Genomic DNA, 9,732 nt, shown 5'->3' on the forward strand with positions numbered 1-9,732 from the left:
ATAGGGGAGGTTAAAAACCGCCGCCTTTGACCGGAAGCAAGTCCCGCAGGGTTCAAGCAGCGAACAGGATCGAGCTGGAACAGAGGCTTGTTATCAAACAGAGACAAGCTCTCTTCCCCCGCCAAGAGTGCTCGACCTTGGAGCAGCGAACACCAGCCCACCTCGCGGGCCGCGGCGTCACACTGAACTCCACCGTCCAGACCAACCCGCGCAGAACTTCACTTGGGTGGGAGGGGACGGAGCGACAACTAGGGTTTGTGACGTCAGCGCCTGGGCGGGGCCTGATGTTGCCCTATAAAAGGATGCCGAACCTCCGAACGCTTCGCACAGCTGTTGGCAGAGCGGAGCCGGGAGAGAAGGAGTGGGGTTGGGGCGCTGGGAAGGGCCAGCCGAAGGAGCAATGGATTTACTGAGAACTATCGCTTATCAGCCGGGCAGTACAGCAGCTAGTGGCGGCGGCGGCGGTGGTAGCGGCGGCAGTAAGATGGGGGAGCAGGCGCTGAGTAAAGCCTGCGGCGGGGACTCGCGAAGAAAGAAGGCGGCGGAGTCCTCCGACAACCACCACCACCACCACCACCACCATCACTCGCATTCGGCTCCCGAGATTTCTCGGATTATTACCGACCCTACCACGGGAAGGAGATATTGCCGCGGGAAAGTGCTGGGAAAGGTAAATGCCCGGCGGCAATAGAGAGGGGCGGCTTTAGCGCTTAGCGTGGCTGAGCATGGTCGTGAAACACGGAGATGGCTGCAAATGAGGGCTCCGGCAGCTAGCTGATGCCTCCCCCTCCCCTCAACCCGGCCGTCCCCAAATGTGCGCTCTTGCCTCATCGCTGTTTTGGCATTTGAATTATTGTTTGTTACGATCTTGCATAGTTCTCGGTGACTCTCCTCGCCTTGAGGCACTCGATCGAGTTATATTCTCATTTCTTCCCTCCTCGAACAGCCTTCCTCCTTCTCACCCCTTTGCTTTCTTGCCTTTATTTCTCTTGTGGTCTTAGGGGAAAAAAAGGAAGGATGAACGAATGGAAGGATAAATAGATATTAAAGGCGTATTCGGTCATTTGTGATCCCCGTCTCCTGGATTTGCCTTCTCTTTTCTCCCCCCCCCCCCTTTCCTGTGTCTCACTTGAAGCACTTCCAAAAGCACTAGCTGTTGCTATTAGGGATCCTGTGACACACATAAGCCGTCTGTCTGGAGAGGTGGTTTCACAAAAGGATGTGAAAAACTCCTACACACAGATTGTGACTTCCATTTAGAGTGAGGGATGGTATACATGCCATTATGGGAGAGAAGTAGATGCAATATGCATTTCCACAAAGCAGGAATCCAAACATCTGGATTTTTCTTTTCTTTTTTTCTCTTTCCTTTTTGTCAGCATATAGATACAATAGAGAACTGTGACCTGCTTTTGTCTGTATGTGTAGGAAAATTGCTGGATTCCTGTATGGTAGGGTTGGGAATGCAGGGAAAGGAGATCTGTTACCCTGCCATACTGAAACATTGTTAGTTTGCCTTTGTGTAATGATTTCTTTGGAGTTGAGTAGATTGGATTCATTTTTAAATGTTAGGAGAAAGGTATTCTTAGGTCGCCTGTGGTAAAAAATTTAGGTCAGATTTGGGAAAAAAAAAAACCCAATCCTCTTCAACATCTTGGACTCATTGTGGCTGATCTGTTGTTCATAATTACATGCCTTGTTTTGTGTGTGTGTGTGTATGTGTGTGTGATTTCCCAGTTGATTTAGACTCCTCAAAGGGAAGGGGGAATATCTTGCTTTCTCATCTAATGTGCTTTCTCTGCTTTGTGTCTGTAGGGTGGCTTTGCAAAATGTTACGAGATGACGGATCTGACCACAAACAAAGTCTATGCTGCAAAGATCATTCCTCACAGCCGAGTAGCCAAACCTCATCAAAGAGAAAAGGTGTGTGTTGACTGTGACTCTCCTTTCAGGAATCTCTTCAAATGTTTGGGTGGCCCTTCCCTTTTCCTGCAGTGGCTTGCTCACGTGTAAATCCTTTCTTCCCACGGATGGCAGGAAGCAATGCCAATAATCCTTTTGTTTGCCTCCTGTCCTTTTCAGATTGATAAAGAGATTGAATTGCACAGAATGCTCAACCATAGACATATTGTCCAGTTCTTCCACTACTTTGAAGACAAGGAGAACATTTATATTCTCCTAGAATACTGCAGCCGAAGGGTGAGCATCCATTGAGCGAAATCCAGTATTCACTTACATGGAAGCAGCAGCTAATGTAAAAATGTTTAAAATGTAAAAGATATCTTTCAGAGGTAGTCTTTATCCCTTCCCCTAATGCTGATATTTTTGTTTACATATGTTCAGGCTTAATGTGTGATTTCAGCAGTGTAACTTTCTCTGTCTTTTATATATTATTTTCTTTCTATTAGTCTATGGCTCACATCTTGAAAGCAAGAAAGGTATTGACAGCACCAGAAGTGCGATACTATCTAAGGCAGATTGTATCAGGACTAAAATACCTTCATGAGCAAGAGATCTTGCATCGAGACTTGAAGCTAGGTAAGCTTATGTTCTCTCCCATGTCTGGCTTTTATTGGATATAGGAAGAACAGGATGGGTCCTCCCCCCCATGCATTGTTTTACTTCTGCTGTTTATATTGCACTCCCAGAGATTAATAAATACGATCAGCTCATCTGGTAAGAGAGCCTTGGAATGCTTGAGTAATAGCATTAAGCAGTCATTCATAAATAAAAGTTGCTAGCTATTTGCTGACCTCCTCTAGACACAAGCCAACTCTTGTCTAATATGTTAATCAACTGGTACTCAGCTCTCTTTTTTTCATTCTTATCTGTAGGTAATTTCTTCATTAATGATGCCATGGAATTGAAAGTGGGTGACTTCGGTCTGGCTGCAAGGCTTGAACCATTGGAACATAGGAGAAGGTAAGGCTTTAAGAAAGAGAACAATGATCTGGGTTCAATGCCTTCTCTTGCCTAGCTTTGAAGTCTTGGGTTGTACATTAGGAGAGATGAAGGCTTCCATAGTATGCAAAGATTGGCCTTTAAGACATAATGTCTGATGACTCGGCAGTATCAAGCTTTCCACTTCTATAATTTTCTTTAATGTGACTGGTCTTTTAGGTCTTAATGCATTTTCCAGCATCTCGTAACATGAGCCACATTATCTGAGGCTGCTAGCAGTGATAATTATTAACAACACGGAGGTCACAAGTTTCTCATCTCTTAGGGTCAACTCATGCTGTCTTCTATCTCTGAATAATTCCAGAGTATTACAGGACACAGATGGATGTAGAGAATGTTAACTAATTGAATTGCCTTAAGGATGGCAGTTATTGAGTCTTCTCTAGTAATAACAAAACTATTATTTAAAACCATAATGAATCTATATATAACCTATTTTATGACATATATAGTTAAGGATAATTTGAGGCAGTTTGAATAAAGAATTAGAAAGGGGTTAACAGTGAACCTTCCCAGTATGGAACTAACAGCCAAACTAATAAAAGTAAAATTTCCCTCAAGTTCAAGTCTTAGTGACCATGTAAATGTTTCACATAGTTTCTTTGGCAATAAATAAAGATGCCTTCAGATGTGCTGTTCAACTTCCTAGTCTAGCCTGTACACTTACATTTCCTGATGATTTCATCAGAATGCTAACTAGTTCTAATGCTGCTTAGCTTGTTCCAGATCAGCCAGAGCTTTGGGTGATAGGAAGGATCCGAACTTAGACAACTGTTTATTCTTCTGAACTGATAGATTCTAAATTTTGATTTTACTCCATTTCAGAACGATCTGTGGCACACCAAATTACCTTTCCCCAGAAGTCCTTAATAAACAAGGTCATGGCTGTGAATCTGACATATGGGCCTTGGGCTGTGTCATGTGAGTATTTCTTGAGGATATTAAGCTGGATTTTCAAGCCAGTACTTGAAATAATGGAAAACTGGTTGTGTTAAAGGTTGTGTTTTGTTAAAATCACACCACGTGGGCATGTGTTGCGCTATATTGGTGTAAAGTAATGTGTGATGTGTTTTCTATCATTTTGACCTCTGGGATCTCTGTACTTTCATAAAGAGTTTGCTCGTACTTTCATAAAGAGTTTGCTCATTTTTTTATCTGGTAAATAAAAGTCCTGTGTCTTCTTACAGGTATACAATGTTATTGGGAAGGCCTCCATTTGAAACAACCAACTTAAAGGAGACTTATCGATGCATTAGAGAAGCAAAATATTCTTTACCATCATCTTTATTGCCTCCTGCAAAACATTTGATTGCAAGCATGCTGTCGAAAAATCCAGAAGACCGCCCCAGCTTAGATGACATTGTTCGGCATGACTTCTTCTTGGTAAGTTGTAGTATTTTTGCTTTTTTGTAGAGTTTCTTCTTTCAGTAATGATGCTGGCTGCCAACAAATGAATGTGTGTTTGTATATTCTCTTTTTACAGGGTTTCACTCCAGACAGACTTCCACCTAGCTGTTGTCACACAATTCCTGATTTCAACTTGTCAAGTCCAGCTAAGAATTTCTTCAAAAAGGCTGCTGCAGCTCTCTTTGGGGGCAAGAAGGAAAAATCAAGATACTTTGACGTACACAGTATGCATCTATTTATATCTGGGGGATCTTTGCTGAAAGTGCTTTTTTTAAAAAAGAAAATTCTGATTGCATGTCTGCAGTACAATTTTAGCATGCTTAGCTTTCTTCTGTCCATAAGTGATGGATACTTAGTAATCAACTAGCCCTGTTCCTAAATAACTGGTAGTGTTGGGATACAGGAACAACTAAGATTTTAGGTTCTCCTGCTAATAAACAGTAGTGCCAGTCATTATCAGTTAATTATTGGCTGGAAAGTGTAGTTTGTGCTGTGCAGCTCTTGGTAATGATTAGACTGCAAGACAAAGCTAAGACGCTTGCCTGACAGATACACAGTAGTGTTCTGTAGATTTAAGTTTCAAATTTAATGGATCTGTATTTTTTTTTAATTTCCCAGATCGATTGGCCAAGGAAGATGAAGAAATATATAAACTTAGGCATGACTTAAAGAAGACCTCAATAACTCAGCAGACCCTGAAGCACAGACCTGACGAGGTAAGCAGAAATTACCCACGTAGTATTCTACATTCTTCTGAAAGTTTGAGCATTTCTAAACATAATTAGAAGGGACTTGCAAACAATTTGAGCATCAGAAGCTTGAGCACAATATTGTAACCATTAACAATTGGATGCAAGAACTCCATGCTTCTGTTTGTTCCATATCTTAATAGTACAAATGAACCACCATCTGTGATTTTGTTTTTTTGTTTTTTTGCTCTATGCAATCCTTTAAGATGCTGAACTCCATCTGTGATTGAAAGCTTCATTTTACTCCATTGGATGGAGTAAGACAGTTCAGTGATTATTGACTAAAATATGAAATGGAAGTAATGTTCCAGGCTTAAAGCCCAAAGATAGTTTTTGTGATTGTTTTTCATTCCTTTCAGATATTTTTAGCAGCTTGCAAACTTTTTAAAATGCAGTGCAAATTTATTACTTTCTTTTGTCTGGAGTTTTTGAATGCATTGCAAAAATTAGGAATAGGTAATTTGAAGGACTACTACTGACTTTTGTATATTCATCTGGGATCAGACCCATAATCGTGGATCAAATAAAATTCTCACTATTCTTTTCGTGAAAATAATGCTGTGTCTTTCATCTCTGATACTCAGTGACTAAGCCTTCACTGATAGGAACCTTACAAAGATGTTTAAATTCATATGTTTTTCTGTCATGAGCATTTTTGCTATGCACTTTCAGAAATGGAGTAGCAACAGATAAAAAAAAAAAGATATATATACCCTTTTCCTCCCCAGGAGATCCAGCCTTCCAGCACCACTGTAGCGAAACCTAGTGTGCTAGCAGAAACCAAGCAAATAGATGCAATCCGGATGATTGTTCGAGGAACTCTGGGAAGCTGCAGTAGCAGCAGTGAATGTAAGTGCAGCACAAGGGTTTTCTAGTGTTGAACAGGTGGGATAGTGAGTTTAATCTGGATGCCAAATGAATGCCAAAAGAAGAGTCTAATACAGTGGTTCTCAACCTGTGGGTCGGGACCCCATTTGGGGTCGAACGACCATTTCACGGGGGTCGCCAAACAACGCAGTCCACCATTTTTCCCCCTTTTTCCTTAGCGGTGCTACTCCCTTTTAGTCTATTGGCTTTTGAAAGCCAATAGAATAGACTCTCTTGAATAGAATCTAATTCTATTGGTTTTCAAAAGCCAATAGGAATTGTCCAGGCTGTCTCTGCCCTGCTGAGCCCGCCAAAAGCCCCATTCTGCAAACGGTGCTGCACCAGTTGAGTAGTCCTCGACTTACGACCGGTTGAGTAGTCCTCGACTTACGACCGGTTGGGGGTCGCGGCATTAAAAAGTTTGAGAACCACTGGTCTAATATACAGTCTTTGGAAAGTCTTTTTTTTCTTCTCTCTTATACCCATGGTACTATATCTAAAAAAATAAATCATAAACCTGATGGAAAACTCTTGGGCTGCTTTTTCAGGAGGCAACTGGACTTCCTTGTTTTTCTTTGAAGATGTTTCACTTCTCATTTAGGAAGCTTCTTCAGCTCTGACCGGTCTTAAAAGAAAAACAAGAAAGTCCAGTTGTCTCCTGAAAAAAAGCACCTTTGGAACAACCATGATCTGGATGACTGAGAATCTCCATAGACATCTTGGGCTGTTAAGCTATATCTTTCTCAAAAGATCCCAAAGAGGTCAGGGTTTTGAGGAGTGCTGAGATTCTGATAGATCTCTTCATTATCCTTCCTTTACAGAAAGTATGGTTTTAGCTCTGTATTAAGGCAATTTATGTTATTTCTCTGAGCAATTTGGGAGATCAAGTCATTGTATTGACATGGTAATTTTTTTTTTGTCAATTTCACTACTTGAAGCATTATTCATGAGCTCTTTTATTTCCTGGTAGGTCTTGAAGATAGTACAATGGGAAGTGTGGCTGATACTGTCGCAAGAGTGTTGCGTGGATGTTTACAGAACATGCCGGAATCTGATCATATTCCCAAAGAACAGCTGGCTGTCTCTTTCCAATGGGTCAGAAAGTGGGTGGACTACTCCAACAAATATGGCTTTGGTTATCAGCTGTCTGACCACACTGTGGGCGTTCTCTTCAACAATGGTGCACACATGAGCTTTCTTCCGGACAAAAAGTGAGTAGCTGTTTGATTATAAGTCAGGCTGTTGCATGAGCTTCCGTTCTATTATCTGCTTGAGCTTAACACATTTGTCTTTGCTTTTGGCCTTCCAGAACAGTCCATTACTATGCAGAACTTGGCCAGTGCTCAGTTTTCTCTGTTGCTGATGCCCCGGAACAATTCATCAGTCAAGTCACTGTCTTAAAATACTTTTCTCATTACATGGAGGAAAACCTTATGGATGTAAGTTAAAGCAAAAGAGGTGGGAAATGTGGTTTAGATGATAGCTTATATAATGAGCTCTGTTCTAACTTTGGTATGTGCTGTTCTTAGGGTGGGGATCTTCCCAGTGTCACTGATGTCCGCAGACCCAGACTTTACCTCCTGCAGTGGCTGAAATCTGATAAGGCATTGATGATGCTTTTCAACGATGGCACATTTCAGGTAGGTTGAGTAACAAAGTTTTCTCTGCGCTTACTCAAGATTCTGTACAATGTTCCCTTAGTATCACTGGCAGAAGATCCATGAGGATATAGGATTTTATATGCTCATCAAGCAACCTAAGGAGGTTGCTTTGATTTCCTTTTGCAGCAAATAACATAAATAGTGTAATCAGCTGTCCTGCATAAAGATGAGCTACTGTTAGCTTTTTGGGCTTACTAACCAAAAGTGGATTTTTTCAAAACTTGAGGGTATCAGTCATGACTATTAAAAAAAACCTGAAATTAAGATTTCTTGTCATAAAAGGTGTGCAGAAAAGATATAATACAGGATAATATCAAATGTATCAATTTATTGAATTGGAGCATTATGGATAATAATAATGCCTGTCTAGTTAGGTGCTCTTTTAACAACATTTCCACAAACTGTTTATTTGGTCTGGGCTTCCATAATACTAGGAAAAGATACAGCTGCTTTAAGGAGTTGTGAACAGGTACTAGCTGAGCATCCCCTTGCTCCTAAAGTGCCTACTACCTTCTGCAAAGTTTTCAGTTTACATCAAACCTTCTCAAGTCACAGAAAGTGCTCCAGAATGCTTTAGCTATGCACAATGTGACTTTATACTGTCTTTACAGATCTAAACCCTACTATATACAATAAAAGTTAACTTCCAAGTAAAGGGGCATTGGCTTGAATTTTGCTGCTATAGTTAAAGAAATTTAATGTTTCTTAAGCAGGTAGATTATGCAATGCATGACCAGAATTTTTATTTTAATTCTTCATGTCAGTAAAAAAAACAATGTGGCTTTAAGAGTAATAATCAGTATGCAGAGACCATAATATTGGGCATTTTCCAAGAGACCTACTTAAATCAATATATCCTGAATGAGACCCAACATGGCAGGCGTTTACCTAATAAGTTGCTGAGTAGGTCCCAAATATAAAAGATATTAAGTGTCTTTGTATGGGATGGTTGAAACAAACACATTAAGTTGTAATTCTTAATTCTTTTCAGGTGAACTTCTACCATGATCACACAAAAATAATTATTTGCAACCAAAATGAGGAATATCTTCTTACCTATATTAATGAAGATAGGTTATCTACAACATTTCGTTTGACAACTCTTCTGATGTCCGGATGTTCTCTGGAACTCAAGCATCGAATGGAATATGCACTGAACATGCTGTTGCAAAGATGTAATTAAAAGAACTCTTCTAAAACCAAAAAGGACTTATCTCACTGAAGTCTACAGTGAAGGCAGTTGGATTTAAAAAAAAAACCAAAACCCTAGCATGTTGATGGATGTGTGAGGAGTAGGGACTGGTACGATGAAATGTCTCATCTTATGTACTGGGCTGGGACCAGACATGAAGCCTGTGGTCTTTGTTGGATTAATGGTGTGGTGACCAGGAATCCTTTGGAATGTAGCTTTCCTTGGTTCACTCCTTTTGAAAGAGTTGAGTTGGAAGATGTTTTCTTCAGCAAACTGTTCTATTGGAGGACTTGAAACTGTGAATAACACTTGAGGAATTGGGAGGGAGGGAGATCTCATTGTTGTGGAGTATCTGTAAGAGGCACCTCATGGCTGCTTAAACTGTGAACTATGGCCATATTTTTTTTTCTTTTCTTAATTGTTCCAAGAACTGATCACACTTGTGGCTGGCAAAGTGCATTCCTTGTTAATAATCTTTTTTTTATTTATTACAGCCCAAAGTAAAGTATTTATTACATACATTTTTTTGTAATTGTGATTTTTAAATATACATTTGTTGGCAATAAAGAGTGGGGAAAACCTGAAGTGATGGTTTCCATATGATTTTTCTCTGGCATGCACTGTGTTCCAAGAAAAAGCAGAAGGCAATGCTCACAGGAAAATGTCTGATTGCTGTTTCACAGTTAGCAGTCAGCAATCTGCCTTATGAATGGGTAAAGACCAAACTTTCCTGTCCAAGGAACCTACAGTTTTGCTTACTTAATAGACCTGCTTTATACAACTCCATATTGATAGTGGTATGGCTGTAGGATAGTAGGAATTAAATAATACTTTTAACACAATCTATGAGTTTATGAAAGCAGGGGTACTTAATGCCCTTTCCCCTCAGGAGAGA

General features: G+C 40.4%; 1 protein-coding gene across 1 annotated transcript; it reads left to right on the forward strand.

Annotated features, from left to right (window-relative positions):
* The first annotated feature begins 326 nt into the window (after positions 1–326).
* On the forward strand, positions 327–9,422 carry PLK2 (polo like kinase 2). The gene is made up of 14 exons (XM_039355286.1): positions 327–670; positions 1,816–1,923; positions 2,083–2,199; positions 2,409–2,538; positions 2,835–2,922; positions 3,787–3,882; positions 4,149–4,344; positions 4,445–4,592; positions 4,987–5,084; positions 5,846–5,966; positions 6,955–7,195; positions 7,294–7,423; positions 7,514–7,624; positions 8,637–9,422. The coding sequence occupies exons 1-14, from the start codon at positions 401–403 to the stop codon at positions 8,826–8,828; spliced, it is 2,046 nt and encodes a 681-aa protein (XP_039211220.1). The 5' UTR covers positions 327–400; the 3' UTR covers positions 8,829–9,422.
* The last annotated feature ends 310 nt before the right edge of the window (positions 9,423–9,732 follow it).

This window comes from Crotalus tigris, unplaced genomic scaffold, assembly GCF_016545835.1.
Source record: "Crotalus tigris isolate CLP2741 ecotype Arizona unplaced genomic scaffold, ASM1654583v1 scf7180000017571.3126492, whole genome shotgun sequence".
Taxonomy (NCBI): Eukaryota; Metazoa; Chordata; class Lepidosauria; order Squamata; family Viperidae; genus Crotalus; species Crotalus tigris.